The 27,187-nt window shown below is 36.4% G+C and overlaps 2 protein-coding genes across 4 annotated transcripts in view; both read right to left on the reverse strand.

The window, feature by feature from the left end:
• Positions 1 to 10,028, reverse strand: part of frmd5a (FERM domain containing 5a) — a 114,442-nt gene extending 104,414 nt beyond the window's left edge. For both annotated transcript variants that reach the window (XM_016514431.1, XM_016514430.1), the window contains exon 1: positions 9,683 to 10,028. In XM_016514431.1, coding sequence (XP_016369917.1) covers positions 9,683 to 9,784 — 102 coding nt within the window. In that variant the 5' untranslated portion in view covers positions 9,785 to 10,028. The remainder of the gene's footprint in view (positions 1 to 9,682) is intronic.
• A 969-nt stretch (positions 10,029 to 10,997) lies between these two features.
• Positions 10,998 to 26,803, reverse strand: LOC107709807 (mucosa-associated lymphoid tissue lymphoma translocation protein 1-like). 2 transcript variants are annotated; one of them, XM_016514433.1, is made up of 15 exons: positions 26,616 to 26,803; positions 25,074 to 25,173; positions 23,742 to 23,863; positions 23,486 to 23,618; positions 23,120 to 23,295; positions 22,826 to 22,922; positions 21,878 to 21,913; positions 21,060 to 21,263; positions 19,055 to 19,232; positions 18,836 to 18,910; positions 18,614 to 18,741; positions 14,724 to 14,873; positions 13,011 to 13,168; positions 11,957 to 12,073; positions 10,998 to 11,600 (listed from the first exon to the last, which is right to left on the reverse strand). In XM_016514433.1, exons 2-15 carry the CDS (start codon positions 25,081 to 25,083, stop codon positions 11,265 to 11,267), a joined length of 1,920 nt encoding a protein of 639 aa, XP_016369919.1. In that variant the 5' UTR covers positions 25,084 to 25,173; positions 26,616 to 26,803; the 3' UTR covers positions 10,998 to 11,264. The 2 variants fall into 2 exon arrangements, with proteins under 2 accessions (XP_016369919.1, XP_016369918.1); XM_016514432.1 differs by having other exon boundaries at positions 23,742 to 23,866.
• Positions 26,804 to 27,187: the final 384 nt, after the last annotated feature.

Below are 27,187 nucleotides of genomic sequence, written 5' to 3' on the forward strand. Positions count from 1 at the left end.
AACAAGCGGAGAGACCGCCGGTGGCTGCCCGAGGCGGTGGTGCTGGAACGATGGAAGACAAGGTGGGATGGAGAGCTCGCTGCCGCGCTCCTGAGTCGAGGAGGGGTGGCTGCCGTCCGTGAGGGAGCGGAGGAGTCGGCCCCATTCGCCAGGAGGCCAGAGCCTGATGTTTACTGAGTTTGGTCTTTTAAAAACACTGCCTTAACACATTAAGCCACGTTAAGTGTTGTCCGTACAGTAGGCTATTCTATGGGAGGAAAACGATTAACGCGGAATTAAACGCATTGCGTTCTTATTATGGACTCATTTGCTTGTCTGTACATAGAATTAATTACTAATAATGTGTATACTGAGTTTGGTTTTTCAAAAACACTCTCAATTAACGCATTAAGCCAGGTTAAAAATGTCCCCGTCAAGGTTGCGTTCGTTACTATAGTAACAGTAGACTCAGGATGCATTGTGTTTTAAAAATCAAAAAATCATTGTTAAAAGAACCACTTTTGTTATGTCGTGATCACGAGAAAACAACTTTTGTTATGTAGAGATCACGAGAAAATTAAGTCGTGATCACGAGTGTGATGAGTGGGGGCGGGGCCGAGAGCCGTGGGAACGGAGCGAGGCCGGTGGAGTAATTGATAATGAGCGACACCTCGCCACTCACCGGTCTTAAGTCTCACGGAGGAGATCCAGAAGGATAAAAGGAGGAGTGACGACCGTGTTGGACGAGAGAGGACCAGGCCTGGAGTTTATTTTGTATTTTGGTTTCTTTTGTGCGCGACAGTCGTCCGCGAGGGGCTGTCGCGCTATTTTGTGTTTAAAAGGAGGAGTGACGACCATGTTGGACGAGAGAGGACCAGGTCTGGAGTTTATTTTGTGTTTTGTGTGCGGCAGTCGTCCGCGAGGGGCTGCCGCTTTACTTTCATTTTGTGTTTGTTTATTATTAGTTTTGTTTAAATGTTCGCCGGTTCCCGCCTCCTTCTTCCCGTGACTACGAACTTTGTTACAACGAGAAAACAAGAAAGAAAAAAATTATAATAATGCATGGCCGCTTAGAACTTCCGTAGGATGATGCACTTAACCGAAAAAATGAAGTGTGGAATGTTGGACACTTCATGCACTCAATTGTCGCAGCTTTAATTACATACCGAAGGGGGAGGGGCTATCAGACTCCGATTATGAATGACAATATAACCTTATATAATTCATACTATACATGGTTGAGTTCAGTACATAGTACATAAGTACATAGTGTATGAGTGAATAGTGTATAGTGCTTCATTTGGGACGCAGCTTTAATTTTCTGTAAAGCTGCTTTGCAACGATTTGTATTGTGAAAAGCGCTATACAAATAAACTTGAATTTAATTGAAATATTGTTGTCATGTATTATATTGTAATTACATTAAAAAAAAAAAAAATTTAAATAAAACCTTTTTAAATTAAAAGTAATACATACCGTAAATATGTAAAATATTCAGTATTATAAAATAAAATAAAATAAAATAATGCCAGGGAACAAAAAAATGTTACATTCACTTAGGAACAAAACAATGAAGAAAAAAAAAACCTCCATACATGCATTAGAATTGCATTTGGGACCAGAGATGGTGCCTTGATTTTCTTCACAGACCCTTTAAAATATCTCTAATTGTGCTTGAGTGATTCTAGAGGAGAGTACTTACTGTTTGCATCACAAACACACTCATGTTTTACACCGTGGGATCAGTCACCTAGAAATAACACAGCATGTTCTTCCGCAAATGGCTGACACACAATTCTTTTTCCCTCTAAAACGCATCTAGAAAACATTTCCTCAACACATTTCATGCTTAGAAAGAGCAATATGGCAATTGGTTTCAGAGATGCATCTTCAGCATGGTTGAGTGCACTTGCAATTAGTGTAATTAGAGTTCCGGGGTACAAAACACAAGAAGTGATAAGCAGAGATGCCCGCATGTCCTCACAGGAATATGAAGCCGGAAAGTCCACCAAGGAAGCAATTGAATAATACCTAGAAGAGCATATATTCTTCTTCATCGCAACCTTAAAAGCACAAATACTCCATTATTTGTGTTTGTGTTTAGAGGACAATTACATGTGTGTGATGTGTGTGCTAATTTGCGATTCTCTTTCTCTCTCGTTCCCTCTCAGCCCACTCATACAAACACACTCTCATGTTCTCACTGTTAACAGCAGCCTAGCCACAGTTGTCTGTGTGCTTTTTCACTGTGACCTGTAGATGTGAGAAGCTTGTAAATTGCCTGCAATCACTGAGAACAACAGCGAGGGAGAGGGACGCAAAGTGCTGCAGCCTCAGTAAAATTCAAATTGCCTCTGCAAGGGCATCTTATGATGAGAGCTCACTCTTCCCTCAGATATAGAGAGACCATACATAATTCATACCAGCTGAACTTCTAGGGTCATGCTAGTCATCACAAACTTTAAGTAAAAGACTGATGCAGGTCTGCTTTCATTTTTATTCCATTAAGAAGATCTGAAGATTTCAGTGATGTACAGTATAGCAAATCTCATATCACGATTAATCTTAGAACATGATTGATAAAAGTATCAGAAATGGACTTTATTCATGGTAGACATAATATTCACAAATGAAAACAAAGGACAAAGTCATTTATATACGTCTAATTTTCACAATTAGTGCACTTTTTGTCATCAGGAATTCTTTTAAATGTAAATTTTTAAACTTTTTTTTATTTTCAGTTTTGCCACAGCTGGATGATAAAACACAAGACAGTACACAAAAATACAACCCACTGAACAGATGTCAGGTTTATCCCTCACCATTTGTGAAAAAATGAAATATGGTATCAGCCCTGAATAAATCCCATTTTTAATTGATGTAATCCAGCTAAAAGTATCATGTTTGAAAATAAAGAAACTAAATGTAAATATTAGTAGTAAACTTTTTGCAGCTATACTATGAAATAAAAAAGCTAATATTTGTATCTATCTATTTAATAAAAATCACAATAAAACTCATTACAATTTTATAGTCATATTTAACAAGTCAAAAACAGGAATTGGAAATGGAATTATTTATTTAAACCTCTGTACACTTGCCGTTTATTGAAAAATGTTTGAGTTGGTCATACTCAAATTTTTTTTTTCTGATAATAATTATTTCTAACTATAGCTATTTAAGTCATCTGGTGAAAATGTCTGTATTTTTCATTTACTGTATATATCACAGAAAAATATGCAATTTCATTTTTTTCCCCAAAAAATTATTCTCTTACATGGAACATAGTGCAAGAGTCATATGGATTATTGTTATGGTATATTTTATGGTGCTTTATTGTCATTTTTTAAATCTGACAACCCCTAATCACTGTTCGCTTTCACTGTATGGAAACATTCTGACTTGACAGAAGACAGAAGACATGAGTACGAGTACAAGAATTTCATTCATTTTCAGATGAACTATCTCTTTAAATGTAGCCCGAGTTAAGCGAATGAATGTGTAACATAAATAAACACATTACAAAGTTTGTATAGTCAGCATTTCTGAAGTTTCAAATTAGCTGCAACGTGCTACACTAAACACATTTAACTGTGTCATACAGATTTCCACACATCACACCTTCAGTTTCACAATCATCATGGTATCGAAACATGAGTTGCGTTTTGAAAAGCACGTTAGCGACATGTTAAGTGAACCAATTTTCCGCCGAGCTGCGACGACACATGAACAGTGCGTTTTCTGATTGTCAAGCGAAACACACAAGCTAGGCCAATTCACAAGCAGGTCTGAAGCCACTGGGGAGCTTTAAAGGAAACTATCTGCTGGTGATGAAAGCACTTCCTGGAGGGACTGAATCTCAGCATAGTGGGAACGAGATATTTGGGGTAAAGAGGGAGGGAGTGAGGGAGAGAATAAAAGGGTGACCTAGTTCCGCCTTTCACTTGCTCCTTCCCCGGACTAGGTGTCCTGGAACCCCGAGGCCGAACTGGCAGGCCTGAAACCAGTATATAAGGACCAGCGGAGGGCAGAAAGGACGTTAAAACAATGACTGTGCACTCTCAACCTCTGCTGCCCAAGCTAGTGAGTTTGGATTATTCCCTGGCCAGAGAGAGAGAGAGAGAGAGAAGCTGGCAGGCTGCTCTGTCACAGCCTCTCCTCCATTACGTCACACAGCACTGCTGCACACGGCACACCTGCTGCTGGCTGCACTGGACCGACTCCAGCTCCATATCAGCCCTGCTGCTCACCTCCCTGCCTGGCACTCTCTACAGACACGCACAGCCCGACTACAATTAGCACTCACAAATACCACAGAACAACTTTTATTACGTACTTTAGAGTAGTGCTAATGCTCATAATAATTGCTAGAAAGCACAATAATGAATTGTGCTTTCTATTTTGCTTCTCTGTTTCTGCCACGGGATGGTATGGAATAGGCTTGCCGTGATAGACAGTGCTGACGGTGATACCGTTGTTAAGCCGCAACACCGGTTACGTCACTTGCCCACCGCGGCACCGACCCCCACCGTCGTTTTGATTTTTTTTATAGTAATAAAAATCATTTAGTTCAGTAAAAGAACAGACACTACAATTAAAAACTGAATGCGGCTGATCAATGCAGCGTGCCGAACGACAGTCGCATAAGAGACCTGCGCGGGACGGATTTTTCAATCCCGCTCCCGCAAGATTCTGTCCCGCGCCCGCCCGCTCCCGCAAAAATATATCTTATCTGGTCCCGCTCCCGCCCGCGACATTCATGTTTTGTCCCGCTCCCGCCTGCAAATCCCGCATAAATGTAATCTATATAGATTGTTTTCAGTACATTGAAGAAATTTATTTAAAATGGTTCTGTAACATCTCCTAAGCTCCACAACATCCCAGCATAAACATAAACTACTACCGATAAAATATTTGTTATTTAGACTAAGCATCAACATTTTATTTATTTGGTTATATATTATACATGTTTAGTTTACTTATTTCCAGTTTTGTATAGGCTACCTATTTAAACTTTATGTAAGTTATTTGTTATTTTATATTAGGCATAGCCTGCCCTATAGCATGGTATATTTTTATTCGTTTTGTTAATAAAAGTTCAATGTTTTATATATAGGCTAAAGTGAGTTTGACGTTGTATTTTGTTGTTGCATTCAAGCAATTGACGCCGATCTGCCGCTAATTCGAAAGTGAAAGTAAAATGCGCACGCCGCTTTTGCAAGCTATTTAAAAGCGAAGGAAAGCGAGGAAAAGAGGAAACGCCCCTGGCCTGCCCCCACGGTATTATCGGTGTTGTCACACGTCAATTAACCGTTGGGAAAATTTCCTCACCGTCACAACCCTAGTATGGAAGCCCGTTTCCGCCCCTGAATAAAAAATAAAAAAGGTAATTGCGACTTTTTATCTCACAATTCTGACTTTTTTTCTCATAATTGTATGATACAAACTCACAATTCTGACTTTTTTCTCGTAATTGCGAGTTTATATCATGCAATTCTGACTTTATAACTCGCAACTGCGTGCTATAAAGTCAGAATTGCGAGTGGCGAAAACGGGCTTCCATAGGATGCGCATCCCGAGGTAACTAGGAATTACACAAGCTTCAGCCTGGATCCAGCCCTTATAAAGATCTGAGATGACCGAACTCCTGAGAAGAGATGATGCCAACCTTGAACCAACATACAAAACGACCAAATCTTTCTATAAGTTGAATCACAACATTTAGTCATTGCTGTTAATACATTGCTGTAAGAATACACGTCATTAACTAACTGGATGATTTTCTCTGTACATTTCTGCCATATGGACATCACTTTGACATAGTCACTACTGATAAGCTACATATTTATTATATAATTTAATGAGAGCAAATATGATATACGCATCCTTAATTCAACATGTTGTATTTTTTTTTTTATTTTAAAAAAATATATTTTGCCCAATATTTATTTCAAATAGCTGAAAACAGTGCACTTTTTCTTTAGGCAAGGCAGATACGTGTTAATTGTAATTTGTTAAATGGGCAATTGAGAAAAAAAAATATTTTAACAAAAAAATCATTAAATTCATTCAAATAATATTTTTATGTAAAAAAAAAAAAAAAACAAGTTTGCTATTTTTTTAAAGAAAATATTATATGTTAAAGCAAAAACCTGTTAACTGGTTACCGTACGCTATACAGTAAAAAAAATGTGAATGATTTAACATTGCATTATATATGAAATACTGTCATACTAAATATTATCGTCTTATTTGTGTACCATAATGTACCTTAGGGCATTTTTGTTACATTTTTAGTTATTTAGGTGCATTGTTTTAGTGTCACATATGTTATCCTCATGGTGTTTTGTCTTTGTTTTTATCTATATGTGAGAATTGGTCATGTTTTATGTACAGTACAGACCATTTACAGTGAAATCTGATTTATCAAGTGGCTTTCTGGTTCACAATCTGTATTAATATGGTGATTATCAGTACACTTTAAAGGAAAAATTTGATTGTTGATTGGTTTCAAGTTGATTGGTTTATTAACATAATATCTCTTAATGAAATAGACTGTTATAATTGTCACTGTAGTTTACAGTAAATTTCTGGAAACTACATGTGCCAGTTTTTACAGTGGGTCTCTGTGATGTTGTGCTGTTTTTATTCAAATATTCTGTAGCACAAAAGTATAATATCAGCTTTAAAGTCATGAATGACACAGCTATATATCAAGTGTGGTTATTCTGTCAATATGTGGACATTTTGAGCAAATCGTAATTGGCCAATTGATGATCCATATAAATTCTTCGACACAGGATGTCTTCAGATATTTCACTGTAAGCCAAGAAAATGTCTTTAGAAACTTATAAGTGCTGTACTGTCAGAGTAAGATTACTCAGCATTATTATCACAAGGACTGAAAAAAAAAAACATTCAAACATAATCTCTTCCATATACTTCCATGGTACTTTTTTGCTTTCCAACCCTCTACATTGCGAGTAAATCACTCGCATATGCGACTAAATCTTACTCTGGGCGACTAAATAATGTCTAACATTAGCCATTGGCTAATAAATTCTTAGATTTTACACGCCAGTATGTGTGTGAGAGGCGTTCAACACAGATTTTCACTCGATAAACACGCTGACTGAGCGCTTGAGTTTCGCTCTCCGTCAAGCGATCTGTACTATTTGGATGCGCTCAAGGGATCATGTCATGTACTCAATGGATGCGCCGTGTGTAGCACACAGCGCACCTGTATTTGACGTACCGTAAACTAGTGTGAAGGCACACGACTCGCCGTCGCTTTACTGATAGCGCTGTGTTTCTCACACATGCAAAGAGAGAGAACGAGAGTCTTGCATACCACGCTGAATCGACGCGCTACATGTAAACGACTAGCCAATGGCGATTATATTGCCACGGTCTGCGTAGAGGGTTGCTTTCCCTGTAAAATCATTCTAACAGGCCTTTAAATATCAACAGGTCAACACGATGTGGAATTTTGGCAATAAAACAAACACTCCTTCCTCATAAAGACAGTTTAAAGTCTTCACTCAGGTGGCTCCTGAAAAATTCCTCTCCTTTTTTCCTCCTTCTAATCCTCTCTAACACGCAATGATTGTCTTGATGTGTCGAAACCGTATGAAAGCCCTGAGGGAGTGCGTGTCATCTAGGAGCCACAGTCCTCTCAGTCTTCTGAGGGCTGAGAAATAGAATGCTCTCAGATTGACTGTAATGGAAAGCGATCTGTGGGCTCCCGTTTCATTTCAAGCTACACATGAAACAAAGGCATCCTCAAAGAAAAACAAACAGCTGAATACAGGAAAAAATGCCAACCTGCACTCGGCTGTATGTCTGTGTTTCCTATTAAAATAAATCACATCTGTATTTGTTCATTTTCTTTTTTATATAAAAAAATATATATATATTATATTATTTTTGCTCTGTTTGAGGCAACAACAGTTAGTTCAAATCTTAAGGTGAAAACCTAGAAATTATTTAAAGACATATTCAGGATTGTAGAGAGCTAAATGTTAACAGCCACTGAAAAACTTGATGATTATTATGAATACTGCAATATTAATATCTTTTAGTTTTTAAGAAGTCCTGAGGTGAAAACCTGTGAACTACTTAACCATATATTCAGTATTGTGCGAACCTAAATGTAATAATTTACAAATCAACCAATTAAAAACTTGTAGTATTTGACAAGTTAATATAATAATTAGTTTGTATTAAACAGTATCAACAAGACAATAAGTGTGACATATAAGCTAGTTTTTGGACTAACTCTTATATGCATGATATTATACAACATAATTTTACATAGAATAAATCAATATTCCCATCAAATATGGCAAAACACATCAAATCACAATGTCAACTGTTCAAAGTCCCTGTAAAAACGGCAAAAATGTTCATCAAAGAAGAAAAAAAAGAACTTAAACTGTGAAAAACAATTAGTGTTTCCCTCAGGGAAAGTAGGGTAATAAACTAAACCTTCTCCTAAAATATTATATGTGGGTGATAAAAAAGCGACCTTTACAAATGTGAGTAATGTTTAAATAAAAAAATAAAATAAAATGGGAAAATTACTTTCAGTGCTGGATCATTGAGAAAAATCTACTAGAGACAATTGAAAAGAGTGAAATAGTTAGGTTTGGTTGCAGTTTCTCTATCCCCAGTGTTTATGTTGTAACCCTCCCTTCATCACGGAGTAACAGACCTCCCATAATCTGCCGGATTTCACACACTCCTGTACAGCCAGTGATCCATGCTGCTCTGCTAAACTGCTTGATTTACAAGTGCCCAAGGGGCAGTTTTGGAGACCAAAGCATACATTATTAATGGATGTGTAGTGTTGACATCATGCCAGAATCCATATAACACTTTCCTGCTTATGGAGCATTTCCAATACTATGATAATAAACTGTAAAGGGGGACACGTGCATTGAATAAATTGATTCTCTGAAGTCGGTCCTGGCATCTTTACTACAGACTTGTCTCAGACACCAAATCTAAGAGTGCTACAAGTGATGTCCATGCAAAAGTTGAGGGAATAATTCACCCAAAAGAGAAAAATCTGTCATCCGTGATGCACAAAAGGAGATGTGACTGACAGCCTCACTTATATTCGCTTTCAGTGTATCCTGAAGCTGTCACGAACATCTCCTTTTGTGTTCCACAGAAAAGAAGACACTCATACAGGTTTGTAAATAACGACAGACTTTTTATTTTTGGGTGCACTGTTCCTTTACACCAAAGTATCACCAATGGATGCTCCTAAAACATCTCGAACTCACCCATGTGTCCAAAAAAAAAGTGAGGTTGCTCTTACAGAGCTTACAGAGAAGAAACTGCTACGCAAACCTATTTATATAAACAAACCAGATGTTAACTACAACATTTACATTCCAGTAGCCTATAGAAGCAGCAGCACTTCAGTGTTGTGTTCTGATAGATGGGAATCCAGCACATCAACAATAGTCATTGTGAGAGCAAAACAAGCCCACTCTATCTGCGACCAAACAAAATCTGAACTGCCTTTACAAGCTAAGACTCTTCCACATCAAACGAGCGTTACAGGATTTTTTAAGGAGCTGCTTTTAGGGGGGATGCTGGCTGCTGGCACCTGCTATTAAAACCCACTGCGCACGCTTCTCCCAGCCTGCAACAAAAGCTCTGCTGAAGGCTGTTTTTCGCTGGTGAGACTGACCTGAATGGTGCAGGTATACTCCGTATCATCCAGCAGTCTGACCGTGCACAAGTATTCTCGCTCCAGGCTTCTGACGCTGCCACTCATCAGCCGACTCAACATCTTCCCAGAGCACGATCGCTGCTCTGCGTCCGGGACCAGAACAAAAAGCTCAAGCAATGTCACATCGACCAAACTCTCCGGTCGCCCAGGTGAAACGAGCTAACCGAAGCCGACGGCATCTTTATCCGATGACATGAACGCTGCAGATGTTCGGCTGAGTGTTTTATTTTCTGTTATCGCGAACAGGTTCCTCCAGAACGCATCCAGCTCCAGATTAAGTCGCTGTGGTTACGAGCAGACAGTAGCAGCCCGACTGTTGACCATTCACCGCTTGATATTTGAGCAAGGGGGCGGGACCACATAAGCTGATTGACACTCCTTCTAGCCAATGGTTAAGATCTCCAAATAAGGACGCGTTTGAAACGGACAATGAAAGATTGGGGTGCTGCTGCGTATTTGGAGGTCATTGTTGTCCAATAAAATGCTGGACAAAGGTAGTAGTAAGGTTATAAGGAATATTCTGTACTCTTCATTTCCTGGAGCAGTATTTTTTTTTTCCTTCTTTTTCTTAATTCGGCAGTAGGACCAAGTCTTTGGTATCAATAACAACATCAAAGTAGTATCTTACAAAATATTGCATAAGATTTGTCTGGCTAAACGAAAAGATATAAATGAAAATGAAACATTTACTAATGTTTTTAAATATTTATTCAAGATTCTTTTAAAATTATTTAGAAAATTGTATTGGGAGATTGAAATTGGTATGTGCAGGATATTTCTTTCTTTTTTTAAATTACATTTTGTCTTTTTTAATTTCATAAATGAATATAAATTAATATAAATTAATAATTTTTTCACATAAATTAAAACAAATAAAACACTGAAAGCGCACTGTGTGACTATATGTTACTGTATTTATCTTTTGTCTGTGTTCTTGTATTGAATAAAAAAGATGATCTTTTTGAATAAATAAGATATTTTTTGCATAAACAATCTATAGTTTTTTTTTCCAGCTATATCTGTAAATGTGATATGGCTTAAATGTATAATACCTGTAAATACGAATTGTTAAAATAAAAATGAATTTATGACCTAATCCAAAACACCGTCTGATTTTCCACATTTTTCATCTTTTGACATCTTTTAACCTTATTATTACCGTATTTATGTAAGTTCTACAAATGCATTAATATTTAATGACTTTAATATCAATACATTTACATTCCAAGACTGCGTTTTGAATATGAAATTTCATCACACAGGAAAACTCCAGAAGTAGTACTTTATTGGTTATATAAGAATATTACACTTAATTTGATTTACAAATAATTTGTATAAATATTTCTACATTTGCATGAGAACTTCTTCCTTTCATTGCTCTCTCTCTCTCTCTCTCTCTCTCTTTCTCTCTCACAAACACACACACATTTACTGTATCGCAACTGGTAATTAGTAAGCAAAAAGTAAACAATTAATGTAAGAAAAATCCTTTGTTGTATCAAAACAATGCCTTACTGTGTATTTGTAAAGGGAAGGAACATCACATAGTGAATTCATTAGAGTCATTTTCATCATTCTCCTCTGGTTCATTGCTGCTCATGGAGGTGGATTTGGCTGAACTCTGTAATCGGTTCTCAGCCTTGCGTGTGAAGGGCTGACCAGGTCGAGGATGGTTCTGATGATGAGGATATCTTATATTGGACATGTGGTCCACAGTATGGACACGACTCTCTTGTCTCCTGTCCACTGGTCTCATCTGATTCAGCTTGCAGGAGGCAATGAGAGGCCTGCCTATGTCCAGCTCTTTGCTCTCAGTGAGACGTTCTTTAGTTTGTGTGTGGGTGTAGTGCAGTCTCACTTTGATCACCAGAGATCCCTAGGAAGTATGAATAAACTGCAATTATTTACTGTCTTTAAACAGTATTTTTGACTTTCAGATATAGTGCATTATTCTACATCAGTGGTTCAGTGGTATATATTATAATAAAAAATATAATAATATAATGTAATATAATTAATATAATATAATTTTTTTTTTCATTTTGCAAGTTCATAGCCCCTTTAATTTTTAGTTAGTTTAATTTTATCATTTGCATATTACATGCTCGCCAAAACCCTACTATTATCTGTGACCAGTTGACAATCAAGTGTTTTAAATATCAGTATCAATGTTTTAAAATTTAAGATCTATACCTCTGTTTTTTTTATTTCAAAGACAAAAAGTCCTGGTACCTGGAGTCTTTGAAGGCAACATAATCTGAGGGTGCAGTCAGGAGTTTCACCACTGTTCACAAGCAAACTGTCCATTTCTTCTGATCGACCAGAACCTGAGAAAATGTCCTGCATTTGCTAAAAACAAAAACATATCACCACTTAAACTGTTATCAAACATACAGGTAAAGTGAATGTCGAACTGTATATATACCTGTTTTTATACAGTCTATGATATATACCCAATGACGTATAACACGTTTTCACCCCTGGAGGTCAGTAAACCTACAGTTTTGTTTTCATCCTACTTCTTTCTGCTGAACTTTTTAAACTTCACATTTGCAGTATAGCAATATTTTTTTAATGTTAAATCATTACTGTTTAAACTATTGTGAAAATAAAAATGCAACTAATTACATAATATATCAGAGGAACAATTTACTAAAATCTAAATATTTTTAAATTATTTGCCTATTTAAAACAAATATATTTGAGCTTTTGGGTGCATTGCTTATGTATAAGTATATATATAAATGTACTAAAATTACTATACTTCACTACTAAAAGTACTAAAAAGATAAAAATAAAACAAGAATATAAAGAAACAAAAACAATAAAAAAATGACATAAAATTACTAAAAACTTAAACTAAAATTAAAATTAAAACTGAATACATTCATATTAAAAATTAATAAATATTATAATATTATATAAATAATCCTGAATTAACACTGGCTATGAGTTGTGATCAAAATATGCTACCAAAATCTGTTACAGCTCAATACAGTTGGTGAGCAATGCTTGATACAAAATATAAGACCTATTTTGTCTAGAACAGACTCACGAAAGGAGTGAAAATTGTTTCGTTTTATTATTTCCTTTAATGTTCAATGCCACTGCATGAACCTCCTCCAAGTTTGGAGAAATTTAAGAAGCACATTCCAGTACAAAACACTATGAAACACAACCCTCTTTCCTTTTCTGGGCCCTCCCGTCCTGACTCTCATATCCACCTTGTGTATCCGTGTGTATGTGTTTATCACAGCAAAAGAGGACATGAAAAGCTGTGACTTACTGGTTCACTCTCAAGAATCAGAGTGCAGTCCTGGGCCTTAGCGCTTGTGTTCCTCACTGTACCAAACACAACCAGGACATTGGAGAACAGGGCAGAGAAACTCAGCTCCACCTGAACAGCACAATATGGAAAGTCCAGAGACCTTCGGCCAGGAAGAACTGAGAAAAACATGAGCAAACACATAAATACACAGCAATGTAAAAATATTAATTCACTTAATGGGGAAAAAAGGAAACACACATAACAGAAACCATAAAGTATTAGATTCTGATAAGTATGATAAGTATAACTATTTGTTACTGATGTTGTGCAAAAGTAAGATAACTGCTGCATTCATCAAAGAAACCTACAAGCATGTTTAAAGGCGTCAGAATACATGGTTTGCTCAAATCAACAAATTGAAGCTGTCACAGTCTAAAGTGAATAATGGAATCCGTTTGAATCAGATCACTGGTGACAATTTGGCTCTTTTTGGGAGGAAATCCATTTCCTTTTAAAGCAGACACATGGTTTATGAATGATCCTTCAGCGGTGCTCTTACCATGAGTCATGTATCACAATCTAACCCACAAATAAAACCAAAGCGGAAGTCACAAACTGTGAGATGGTTACGGGTGATAGAGCACTTTTGACTGTAGGCACTGACACTGACTTCTGTTTCACTGTATCAAATCTGCATCTTCATTACTGGTGGTGAATCTAGCATTTTAAAGGGGAAACATCATGAATCAAAAAATGTCCTTGATCTTTTGAAATAGTTCAATGTACTATGTAAGAATAATGTATAACGTCAAACTGATTATGTCTCATGTTAAGGACATTTAAAGAGGTCAATTAAATAAAGACCTTAAAAGTACAGCAGTAAAAACTCAAAGTCAAAGAGTCAAAAAGGGCGGAAACTGGTTATGAAACTGGTTATGCACTATTTTTTTGGTACAAGAGACCTTTACTCACGAAAAAATAAATGTAAAAATATTTAAAAATAGAAAACACTTCTTCTTGCTGTTTACTGTATTCAAATGATTGCAGCCCTGAGCCCTGTATAAGAGCATAAGAGACTTTTTCCAGAAACATGTTAAGTATTCCAAATTTTGACCGGTAGTGTAAGTAGAATTCAGGTGGAAAAAATACATAGAAGATATAAGGCATACAGTTAACCCCATTAATGAAGGTATTTTTGTTTGTTTGTGTGTTTGTTTACATAGGACGCATTTGAGAAAGGAACCTCTGATGACATAATATGTGACCCTGGAGCACAAAACCAGTAATAAGTAGCACAGGTATATTTGTAGCAATAGCCAAAAATGCACTGCATGGGTCAAAATTATCTATTTTTCTTTTATGCCAAAAATCATTAGGATATTAAGTAAAGATCATGTTCCATGAAGATATTTTGTAAATTTCCTATCGTAAATATATCAAAACTTCATTTTTGATTAGTACCGGTAATATGCATTGCTAAGAACTTCATTTGGACAACATTAAAGGCGATTTTCTCAATATTTTGATTTTTTTGCACCCTCAGATTCCAGATTTTCAAATAGTTGTATCTCAGACAAATGTTGTCCTATCCTAACAAACCATTCATCAATGGAAAGCTTATTTATTCAGCTTTCAGATGATGCATAAAACTCAATTTCAGAAAAATTGACCCTTACGACTGGTTTTGTGGTCCAGGTCACATATAAAGTTGGTTAAGGAATATGTAAATACCATTAGCCTGTTTCCAACAAGCATCCCGCCGGCGGAGCTCCATAGTGTGTCCAAATGTTCGCACAGGATCGGTCAAAGCCCGTGGCTCTGTCAGAGTGTGTCTGATCTCTACTACCTGCCTGCCACGCACCAGTGGGTCCTTACCCAGATCTAAAGGAGAACGACAGGGTTCATTACAAATGAACTATTACGAAATACATTAAATATGTTCTCTACACACTATAGTATTACTGTTCTGTTGATGATCAGACACTGAAACGTGACTCAGCAAGTTGTCCATATAATTGGGAAGTTCAAAACCTTTGAGGAACATGCTATAAGGTCCCTTCCCTAATTGCAAAAGAAAGTAAAATAGCAGTTCACACATATTAAGTTCTGCTCTCAAATAAGCAAAACAGACTTGAGACGTGCTGCTTTTTTAGTGCAGAAACATTGCAAAAAATTACAGGATTTTACAATTGTAATATATATTTTATTGCGAAAGCAATGCAAGTTGGGTCATTTTCTGTAGTAGCACAACAGAACACTGAAAAAAATAAAAAGTATTTCATTGTGATAAAGTGTAAATTAATGTTTCCTCTAAATTCACCATATATTCACTTCCAGTACAAGTTGTACAATTTATGGCTAAATTAATAATATTTATTATATAACATTATTAGATAATAGTGAATTAAATTGAACAAAAGTGACCATAAATACATGTATAATGCTGCAAAAGATTTGCTTCAAGTAAATGCTCTTCTTTAAACTGTCTATTCATCAAAAAATCCTGAAAAAAATTGTATTACAGTTTTCACACAAAAATATTATTAAAATATTAAATATTAAAATATTGTTCAACATTGATAATAATAAGAAATGCTTCTTGAGCACCAGATTAGCATATTAGAATGATTTCTGAAGGATCATGTGACACTGAAGACTGGAGTAACAGATGCTGGAATGAATAAACAGGAATAAATTAAAAACATTTGTAATTATATTACACAATATTACTGTTTTTACTTTATTCTTGGCCAAATAAATGTAGGCTTGGTGAATATGAGAAACATTTGTAAAAATTACTGACTCCAAACTTGAATAATAGTGTAAATACATGTACTAATAATTTGAACAACTTGTTCCAAAAAGAAATTGCTAGCCAGAAATACAGAATAAATCCACACTAAAATGATTTACAGCATAGTGTTGAGTTGTCAGTTGTGCTTCACCAGTAACCAGTGTTGAAGCATTGATTTGTGATCAAAGACAGTTGAGACAGGAAGGAGTATAGTGCGTGTGGGCATGACAAACACAGTGATAATGGCAGTGGGACAGGGTGCAGACTGAGCAACAAGCATACGAGATAGGAGAAGGAGGGGTGTAAGTGGGGCACCCTGCAGCCGTCCCTAGGTTAAGCGCTCTCAAATTTCCCCACCTGAGCACAGCAGCCAGAGAATGAGGTCACATGCTTTGGCAGCTGCAATATAAAAAGCCAAGTGCTGTTACCAAAGAGACCAATCAAACAACCAAATAAGCTCTCTGCAGGGAGAGGGGGGATTTGCTCAACCATTAAAACACAAATCCACGTTCACATCATGCCGTGAAGGATACAGAAAACCAATGTCAGGCATACAGTGGATGTCAACCAGTTGTTGCGCTCACAAGTGCTCCAAGTAGAAATCCGCTAATGATCAAAAGCTCTGAAAGACACTGTGACCTTGTTCACTACATCTTACTACATGTGTGACAATATGACAATATCTTGTTATCACTGTGCTTGCAAGGCAGCACTGTTCTGAAATTGCTCAAACGTCCTGGTTAGGCTTTGATATGAACATCTAGTATTGACTTTGGAGACGTTTCAACTGTGCACGATCAGCTCTCACATATACTTAATTAAATAATCACCTTTAAAGGTGCACTAAGCGATTTTTGAAAAACACTTTTGACCACAGCTTCGGACCGAGTCCCAAAACACACTTGTAGCCATTCAGCATTAAGGGGGCGTGTCTTGTAATGACAGAGAGAAGAGAGCACTCAGTCTGAGTGCACAGGACGGATATTAGCAGATCGACTATAGATAGAGAGAGATGGCAGATAAAAAAAGGAAAATATCAGAGAAACAAAACATTAAAAAGAAGGGTTATGATTATATGCACAGTGCTTTTTAAAGATTTGCTGTGCTGCCCTTTATGTTTTATCTGATTCACTGTCACTGTGTGTGTGAATTTCCAATATTTAAGGCTGTCTTTAACTCACAAGCGGATAAGCATATTTAAAGAACTTTTTAACTCTCTTCCCAAAGCCAGCCACGGATATTAGCAGATCGACTATAGATAGAGAGAGATGGCAGATAAAAAAAGGAAAATATCAGAGAAACAAAACATTAAAAAGAAGGGTTATGATCAGGCAAGAGGTATGACCCGCTTTCCAGCAGTGGAGAGAACTCAAGGAGCGGGAAGGGCTCGAATCGGACGCCGAGGTTGCATTGTTTCTTCTTGATAGGTGAAAAACGTTGATTTTACTTCGCTTCACACAACTTATCTGTGTTGGCTTTTGTTTGAATATGCTTGTGTGTCATGTCATCTTCACTTGTTTCCGCGATCGTCGTTGCCATGGTTTTGTATGTACGTGTGGGGTGGAGATTTCAAAATAAGGGCGAGGTCCGGTTGGGATATGGCCGTATTTGTTTTGCTGCTTTCAAACAACGACAGCATTTGGCAAAAATCGCTTAGTGCATCTTTAATAATCACATTAGGCTGTATTGTGATTCCTGTTTTAGGGCCCTGTGAAATCTGTCTTTATTTTTCCCAAATATCATTTTATTTTTTCCCAAATTCCGTAATTTATGTTTAAACTTTTCTCAATTCTCTTTTAATGGTTTATTACATTTTTATATTCAAAAAGGGCGTCTAACAAAACTTTACATTTAATTGTTTATTCAAATTTTAACAATAATAGTTTATATTATTAACTATTATTAATAGCTTGTATTAGCTATTATAGCTAATACCTGTTTATTATCAAATATGGGGGTAATCAAATAAATGCATACAACTAATCTTTTAAAATATAAATCAAATTCATTTTGAACAATCGGCAAATAAAGTGCTGCACAACAGAGGTTTGCAGTTAAAAAAAACTGTGACATTCCTTAAAAAGTAATGTTTTAATAAATTATATTATTGAATTTTTTTATTTCTTTGAAAAGTATATTCTACCAACTTTTGTTTTTTAACCAAAAGTTTTATCAAATGAAATTGTAAAATGCTCATGAAGTAAACTTTTAGAGCAGCTCTGGAGATGAAATTCATGTGTTCATGTCCACAAGTAGTGAGACAACAGACTAAAAACATGCGTGCTTGAGTATAGTAGACAAAACTGCACCACGTTTTGCAGTTTAATATTAATATAATTAAAGTGGACAGCTCATCCAAATTTTGCCAAATTCTGTGACGTTATACAGTAAATTTCATTGTTATGACTGGATTCTGTGATTACATCCACATTTTCCAAATCACAGAAGTCCTACTATTTTTGTCCCCAAATTTAAGACCTCTGAAAATGAGAGTTGCTATGAAATTTTGTGGGCAAAAAGGCCATTGTCTATTGTCAATATTGTAGCAGTGTATGAAGAAAAGCTCACACAGAAGTCACTTTCAAACTAAGCAACTTTCTATTGATAAACACAGCGAATCTCTGAGACCAGCTTGAACCCATTGCAAAATCTGCATAGGGAAATCTTTCGCCTTCAAGTGAAATTCATGATCGCATGAATTCCGTTTGAAATGACAGTATTTCGCCCATGAAAATGTGACCGCACGGCACCTTTAGAAGGAAGCAGTATAGGTAGTGAGGCAGCTCTCTAAGTTTTGGAACAGAAGAGTATTGGTAGCAGCACTCACCCTCAGAGACCTGCTCCAAGACATGGGTCACCCTCTCTGGCTTTAAGACATGTTTGTTCAGATACTTGGTGAAGATCCCTGTGCTCTTGCCACCATCCTGGACCTCGAAAGCCTCTGCATCTTCACTCCTGTGGGAGCAAACGTCATGATAATACAAAAAGAACACAATCACTGTTGTTTAAGACGTTTTGTGGGAGGCTTAGAACAATTGTCGGTACTTACGTGGCGTATCCATATACAGTGTTGCCCAGTGGAGCCAAAGGCTTAATTTCAGAGGAAGGACCTTTTTGTTTGTACCTGGAGGATATAAAATAGCAAAAACATTGAACAGTGTAGCAGCATGTAGCATTTCCGAAACAATTTCAAGAATCTGGAATTCTAAATAGACATTTTTTAACAAACAATAAGTTACACAAGATCATCATGTTCCCACAGGCCTACCATTTCCTACAGGTATCCAGGAGAATGACATTGAGCTGGGCTTTGCTCGCCTGCATACTCTGCATCACTCTCTGTCCACACACACAGTTTTCCGTACGGTAGGGTCGTGGAGCGTCAATGGCCACCAGGTAATTTCTGCCAGAGTGCTCGTAGCCATGGCCAGCGTAGTAAAAAACAGCTGAAATTGGGAAAAGCGAAGGTGTGTTTAATAAAGGTCCACAATATTCAATATGTTTCTGTTTTAGGTCTCTGGTTAAGTACCTTTTATATACAACATTGCCTTTTTTTAAATATTGAATGTAAATTAATTACAGAGAAATCAACAAATACTTTGATTGTTAAATTAAGTTCAAAAAAGTTTACAGGAAGCGAGATTCAAATCTTGGGAAACACAGAAAACTGGTGTTGTAACTGTCAAATCTTTCACTACTTTCAAGGGGTAGTGCACTAAAAAAAGGAAAATTCTGTCAGCATCTACTCATCATCTACAGTATGACATTCTTTCTTTAAAAGGAACACAAAAGAAGAATTTTTTAAGAATATCTGAACCATAAAAGCATCAAAGTAGTTCATTCGACTCTTGCACTAGCTTCCAAAACCAGTGACTGCTTCCAGAACCAGTTGATCTGGTCGCATTGGACTCAAAGTTTATCAGTTAATAACAACTTAAAATGTCAGCTTGTTTACAACACAAAGCAATTGTATGCACATGAGCCATTATAAGATAGTTTTACAGTGCTTTTGTGTACTTCTTGAAGCTTGAACTGGCCAAAAATGTACAATTTGTGCTCCACAGAAGAAAGAAAAGAGACATTTGCTAACACTGATTCCAGAACCAGTTGATCTGGTCGCATTGGACTCAAAGTTTATCAGTGAATAACAACTTAAAATGTCAGCTTGTTTACAACACAAAGCAATTGTATGCACATGAGCCATTATAAGATAGCTTTACAGTGCTTTTGTGTACTTCTTGAAGCTTGAACTGGCCAAAAATGTACAATTTGTGCTCCACAGAAGAAAGAAAAGAGACATTTGCTAAGTTTGGCAAGACATTAGTGTGAACAAATGATGACAGAAACTTACTTTTTTGGTAAAACATGAAAACTACACAATGTTTCATATTTTGATGATGCTGTGACTGACTATTGCTATGACATCAGCAAAATGTAACCCATATTGACAACAGTACAGAGGCAATCAATGTAATGACTAAACACTTTCCATTTTTCACTTTCTATTGAATACACTGTGTGCCAAATTATTTTCATTATGAGGCAGTTTACAATACAAGTTTAAAAAAGGAAAGTCCAATGTGGGCTAAACAACCAGTATAAATTGGTTATACGGTTGGTTGGATAAGTTGGTTAGAAGCATTATAGGTTTCTGGAGATAAAAGCAGCAAGGCACACTACTGCCCACACATCTCTTATCAGCCAATCAACAGACTACAGCATCTCAATGTTACTCTGAAAAAAGCCCTTTGGTTGAAAGTGCTGTGGTTTTTTGACCCATGACATGCACTGATACTGTATCACCAGAAAAAACAAAGCCTTTTTTCCACTCAGATGGAACTTCCTCTGACTCGTCACTGAGACGCTCCAGTCATGTTTATTGAGCAACACTAAAATTCATTTTTTTCAGGAGAATTTCAAATGGACTGTGTAGTGTCCAGCACTGGAAAAAACGTCCATCACAACACTTTCCAGCACAAAACATACACTATGGAGACACAATGGATAGCACTGATAGCCACAACTTCAAACTGAGAAATCCGGATCATTTCAAATGAGCATGTTATTGCACATTGCAATTTATTTATTCCTGCACATAATTTCCTGACTCTTTTTTGCAGTCAGGAACCTGAAACTTTCACCTCAAACAAGCCATTGCCATCAGTGCAAAGTCTACATCCTGTGAGAGAATTAATTGTAGTTAAAGCAGTCCTGTGAAACACACCAGGCATTTCCTACCGGCTCCTCCAGCAAACCCACAATATGTGACTCACCATACACTCCACGGTCCAAGAGCTGCAAGAACTTGTCAATGGCAGCCTGCATTTCCGGAAGGGTGAGATCAAGCAGAGAGACCACTCTGAAGCCTAGCTGTTGCAGAAGATTGGCCAGCTCATGAACATCCATGATGGGGGCCATCAGACCAGGATGGTGATTGTAGTTCAGGTTCCCAATCAATAATGCCACTTTGTCGGCTGCTAAGGGAAAGAATGTTTTCCTTCATTAAATTTGTTTATAAAGGTTTTTTTTTTTTGAAATCGTATTATATTTTATTTTATTATAATTTTAAAATATACACGTTATATTGATTGCATGGGTAATTTACAAACAGACTTTGTAAAGAAACAAATAAAGTGTTATTTTTATGCAGAATTTTAAATGCACTGTTAATATTTTATATTATATATTTTTTTTCTTTTTATAAATTCATTTAATTACTGGGTATTACAAGTAATTTACAAACAAAGTTTAAAAAAAAAAAAGGAAATATTTTAAACATATGTCTTCTATAAGGCGTCCTGCATGAGCTTTGAATGCAGTTCAATGGAGGATTGGACTTTCTAGGATTTCTTCTATTTCAGCGAACTTTCAAATTTTTTATAATTTCCATAACTGTGGCCGGCCTCCAATTCATTATTTGAAAACTCCCTGATATTTCAAGCTTTTTCCACAACTGTGACAATCCTACATGAATGACAGTGATTGTTTTCTAGGGGAAATATTCAAGGTGGGAGTATTGTGAAACACAGGTAGGTACTAAGTCTATTTTTAACCTGACATGAGCTGAAAAAAGCTTTTGTCTGTGACCTACCCATAAGCGTGGGCGTTGGTTGTTGATCTGGAGGCGCTGTGGGGGAACCAGAGGAAAAATGTTTTGGTGAAAGTTGAAAGAGAATGAGAAAATGTTAGCATGCTGCTGCATGCTACCCACAAAGCCTATAGCTCGTGTTCTTCCACTAGATTCACTATGGAAAAAAATTCTCAGAACGTTAACATTATTTGCGTTCCACAATGTGACAAGTAAAAAGGGAAGTTCTCATTGAGCTGGTTTCAGTCTAACTTTAGTTTTACTCATGTATCTAAGGATCTGTTTAGACTCAAAATACAAATTCAGTTCCTGATTGTTCTTAACTCCTACAAATTGTGGAAAGTACCAGTAATTTGAAACTAGACTAGGACTACACTGAGCACAAAGAGTTCAAGGCCCAGAGCAAAACACTGGATGGTTTCCTTTATTAATTTTTTCATCAAATTGCTTTTCATCACAAAGCAAGCTCTTAAGGAGATCTAATGTGCAAGTTAAATTGAATCATGATGGCAAACAAAGTTTAATTTTAATATTTAATACAAGATACATTGGTGAGCAAGTAATGTAATGCTAAATTTCTCCAAATCTGTACCGATGAAGAAACAAACTCATCTACATCTTGGATGGCCCGAGGATAATTTTTTAGCAAATTTTCATTTAAGAGTGAACTATTTCTTTAACTATTTTAAAATATTAAAGTAATATTAAGATTTAAAAAGATTACCAATTTGCAAAAAATATATTTTAATGTTTAAATAAACATGAAAATTTAAAAAAAATGATGTGGCAGAGATGCTAATTAAGATCAACAATTCCAGAAAAAATAAACATATTCTGTATGAATGGCCACTAAAGTCTTCAAAAAAAAACAACTCCAAAATGGAAGCTGTGTACTGAAGGCCAATGATAGGCTTGAAAAGCTTGACATAAACAGCCGTTGGCGCTTCTTACCAATCTCAATCTCAGCTGCTTCTGACCACCTCTCCTCCAAAATATTTGACACAGCACAAAGGTATGAGCCCACAGTGTCTGCGCTGGTATTTTCTATCTAAACAAAGAAGACCAAATGCAAAACATGATTATTTTAGGCAGCTTCCAACTTCAATGTGTACCACTGAGTCAGTCATTACAGTCAAAGCAAATTGCTCACATTTAAAAACAATGATCCGAACCCAACTTGCACATAAAAATGAATCAATACGACAACAAAACAGCTCGAGACAAAGAGTGGTACAGTGGACTTACCCTAAGTGTTTCTGTGGTCTGTTTAGGAAGGATGCGACCGTTTCTGTACCACTGGTAGGCAGGAGCAGGTTTGCCTAAAGCTGTGCATTTAAGAGTGAAAGTCTCCCCTGGTTTTACTGTTTGGCTTATTGGGTGAATGACTATATGGGGTTCCCCTCTCCACGTGCGAGAAACACCTAAACACAAAGCATCACGTTATCTAACAGATACTGCAGTCTTAAAACTGGCACATTGAGAAAAAACCTTGCAAAATAAATCACTGATAAGTAAATGTCAGTCTCAATATGGGTTCATGGTCTCTTAGGTCAGATGATTAATGCAGCTGATAATAAAAATGTAATGGCAATACAAGATAACGGAAAGTACCTGGTTCATCTAGGATTCTCACTTTTACCCATTCTGTGAACTGATAGTTACAGTGCAGGTCGCTCACTCTGCAAATATATTTTCCAGATCTCTGGAGAGAGACGGTGAGCTCGGGCTCCGTCCCACCTGCCACCTGAAAAGATTAAGCATTACGTTATTTGATACATTTGGGTATTTATTTCTCACAGTATTAAAATCAACTTTTTAAAAAAATAAATCAAAGATGTAAAATGTATAATATATAAAGTCTACAAACCTCTGTCTGTTGTTTATCAAACCACTGATACTTCAATGCACCAGTGCCTATTGCTTGAACTCTTAAGGTCACCTCATGGTTTGGTGGTACACACACAGACACCGGCTGCTGCAGAATAACAACTTCTGCCCACAAAAAAACAATATATCATTTTATATACAATAAAAAAATAACTACACATATGATGAGTTCATTTTCAAAAATCATGTTTTTATCCTGCATTCCAATTAATATCAATCAAACTGCAGTTGGGTTGTTTTGATTCAATAATAACAACAACAAAAAAACCAGCTAACTAACAATTAAACACAATAAAAACATGATAACAATAAAAAAAAACATGATTTATGAAAATTAAAGGGGTCATATGACGTTGCTAAAAAGAACATTATTATGTGTTTATGCGGTTTAAGGTTCAAAAACACATTATTTTCCACATACTGTACATTATTGTTGCTCCTCTATGCCCCGCCTTTCTGAAACGCGTTGATTTTTACAAAGCTCATCGTTCTGAAAAGCGAGGTGTGCTCTGATTGGCCAGCTATCCAGTGCGTTGTGATTGGCTGAATACCTCAAGCGTGTGATGGAAATGTTACGCCCCTTACCATACTGTGATGCCGTGTCCCGGTGCGACGAGACAAAACCTATTATAAACAGAACCTATTATAAACAAGGCGTTTGTTGCATCCAGTGGGGACATAATTACGGATTATAATGACTTATACTGTCTTTTTACGCATTGCGTTGCATATCGCGCCGCGTAAACATAAAACCATGTGATCGGAGAAACGCGGAGAAATGACAAACAACAAGCGTTACTCTACACTGCTCAAAACTTTCGTTTGAATCATCAGTAGCAAATCCTTTAAATATGAAAAACTTACAGACTGTGAGTCAGAACAGCCAGCATTGTAGTCTACTCTACCAGGATCAGGAAACAGTCCTCCATAAAATGCGCTGCACACATCTGAATATTTGGGTTGAACTATTCTGGAACAGTGTTGTAAATACAACTTAACCACTGATTTCTAGTCGGGTCCTCTTTTGGAACGTCAGTGGCAAATTCTTTTAATATGAAAACGTACTTACAGGCTGTGTGTCAGAAGCGCCAGACTGTCCTTGCAAAAGTTGGAACTGCCCCATTTTATAGAAACAGCCTTTGTGCCACAGACACATTGTAGGCTACTCTTCCAGGTTCAGGAAACAGTCCTCCGTAAACTGCGCTGCACACATCTGAATATTTGGGTTGAACTGTTCCGGAACAGTGTTGTAAATACAACTAAGTAGAAATTTCTAAAGGGGAAAAAACGCATAAGGATAGGTATATTATACCAGTTCTCATGACTGTCGGCGTTACTCTTAAGTGTGTAAGGGCCTAGACCACAATAGTGCTGCACTGATAAGGTAGTCAGTCATTTCAGAATTTGACCACCTGTGTAAAAAGAAAACAGAAGTATGAATAGTGGCATAACATAACAACAAAAGTGGCATTCAGAATCAAAACAAAGATACATGGAGAAAAGTTAAGCAATCCAGAGTTTGGAACAGTTAGCACAGATAGTGCCCAATGATTAATTATTAAAAGAAGCAAATCTATCATGATTGCAACAGTGTTTGTACAGTCATTTCATGCCAAAGTAATATTCAAGAGAAAAGTGATAGCAAATTTGAAATGATTGGGTTCATAATATCTTGTTTATCCTAAAATAAAAATTTACCCATTTTTACAACACTTTGCAGGGAAATGAGAAGTCTCTTTCATTATTATAGGTTTATTTAAATATACCTATTTGTGACCCTGGACCACAAAACCAGTCTTAAGTGTCAATTTTTCAAAATTGAGATTTATACATCATCTGAAAGCTGAATAAATAAGCTTTCCATTGATGTATGGTTTGTTAGGATAGGACTTTTGGTCGAGATACAACTATTTGAATATCTGGAATCTGAGGGTGCAAAAAAATCAAAATATTGAGAAAATCGCCTTTAAAGTCGTCCAAATGAAGTTCTTAGCAATGCATGTTACTAATCAAAAATTAAGTTTTGATATATTTACGGTAGGAAATTTACAAAATATCTTCATGGAACATGATCTTTACTTAATATCCTAATGATTTTTGGCATTAAAAAAATTCTATAATTTTGACCCATACAATGTATTTTTGGCTATTGCTACAAATATACCCCAGCGACTTAAGACTGGTTTTGTGGTCCAGGGTCACATTTATGCTTTAATTGTCATTTCAGATTTCTCAGTCTGAGGACTTAAAAATCCCATTCTTTAAAATGTCACACCACTTCAATACAATAAAATACCATAATGCATTAGCAGTTATATCAGCTTATGAATTTTACTGATTATAAAGCAATTCTCCAATATGTAAACTATAAGGAATGAACCATTTTGCCTACGAAAAAAATACAGTTCTAAAAACAAATGACTTTTTGACCTTTTGTGAAAACATGATCCCATTATTTGGCAAACAGATACCGTAATTAATAATTGTATAAACTGTAACACTTAAAACTATTTAGCCCAAGTTATATTTTTATAACTATGTAAGCACAAGTTTAAACGTTTTTGTCTGAATGTACGTCAGTGTGGTTTTATGGCGTTCACTTGTTTACACAGCAGCTACAGAAAAAAATATGATATGGAAATTTTAGTTTGGAGGAAAGAATTTACAAAATTACTCTAATTTAATATGAGTTAGAATTTTTGGCTCAAACCCTTACAGTCACTTTTTAACAGTCTAAACAGTTGCTTTTTAACAACTTCCCTGTGTGTTAACCAGTCCCGGACGGCAACAGCATCTAGTTTGTGGCGTCGTTCGCTTGCAGTATACAGTAGATGTAGAGGGGTGTTACACTCACCTGTCCTAGTGCTCATTGCTGTATGCTGTGAATGCCGGCTGACTGCGACTTATATCACACTCCCTTCCTAAAACCCGTCATGCAAACATACACAGAGCGTCAGCTGTATCGACGTCTGGATATTCAACATGCTGCGATAGAGTTTGGCTGAAAAATGAATGGTTTCCCGTAATAATGACAGACTGGCCCTCCCACTACCGCTGTGCTCAGTGTAGATGCGCCCTCAACATCTGCACACTGCAGCAGGTACAGTAGACTGAAAATATTTTTTCTTTCTTCGTCAGGTTAATGACAGGCTGACGTCATATTGAAAGCAACTAACAATGCTGAGCTGGAAAGATGATTGATTATTGGTAGGTAGCCTGTATGAGTTTACTAGAAATAACATAACCAGTTTATATTAAATAATATTTCTATTTTAGGTAAATGTTATATTCATAAATGTATATAATTTTTATTATAATATAATAAATATAATATATATATAATTTTTATATTATATATATATAATTTTTTTTAAAGTGCCTCAAAGTTGTTTTTCAAAAAGAATGTATAATATTCTGTATTTATTT

Source organism: Sinocyclocheilus rhinocerous, unplaced genomic scaffold (assembly GCF_001515625.1).
Source record: "Sinocyclocheilus rhinocerous isolate Xijiao unplaced genomic scaffold, SAMN03320098_v1.1 scaffold1258, whole genome shotgun sequence".
NCBI lineage: Eukaryota > Metazoa > Chordata > Actinopteri > Cypriniformes > Cyprinidae > Sinocyclocheilus > Sinocyclocheilus rhinocerous.

What these genes read in the sequence shown, in the direction of transcription:
- LOC107709807 (XM_016514432.1), bottom strand. An exon ending in CTGGATACCTGTAGGAAATG is followed by an intron (nt 18,911 to 19,054) that starts GTAGGCCTGTGG and finishes TATATCCTCCAG; the next exon opens with GTACAAACAAAAAGGTCCTT. An exon ending in GTTGCCTTCAAAGACTCCAG is followed by an intron (nt 11,601 to 11,956) that starts GTACCAGGACTT and finishes CATACTTCCTAG; the next exon opens with GGATCTCTGGTGATCAAAGT.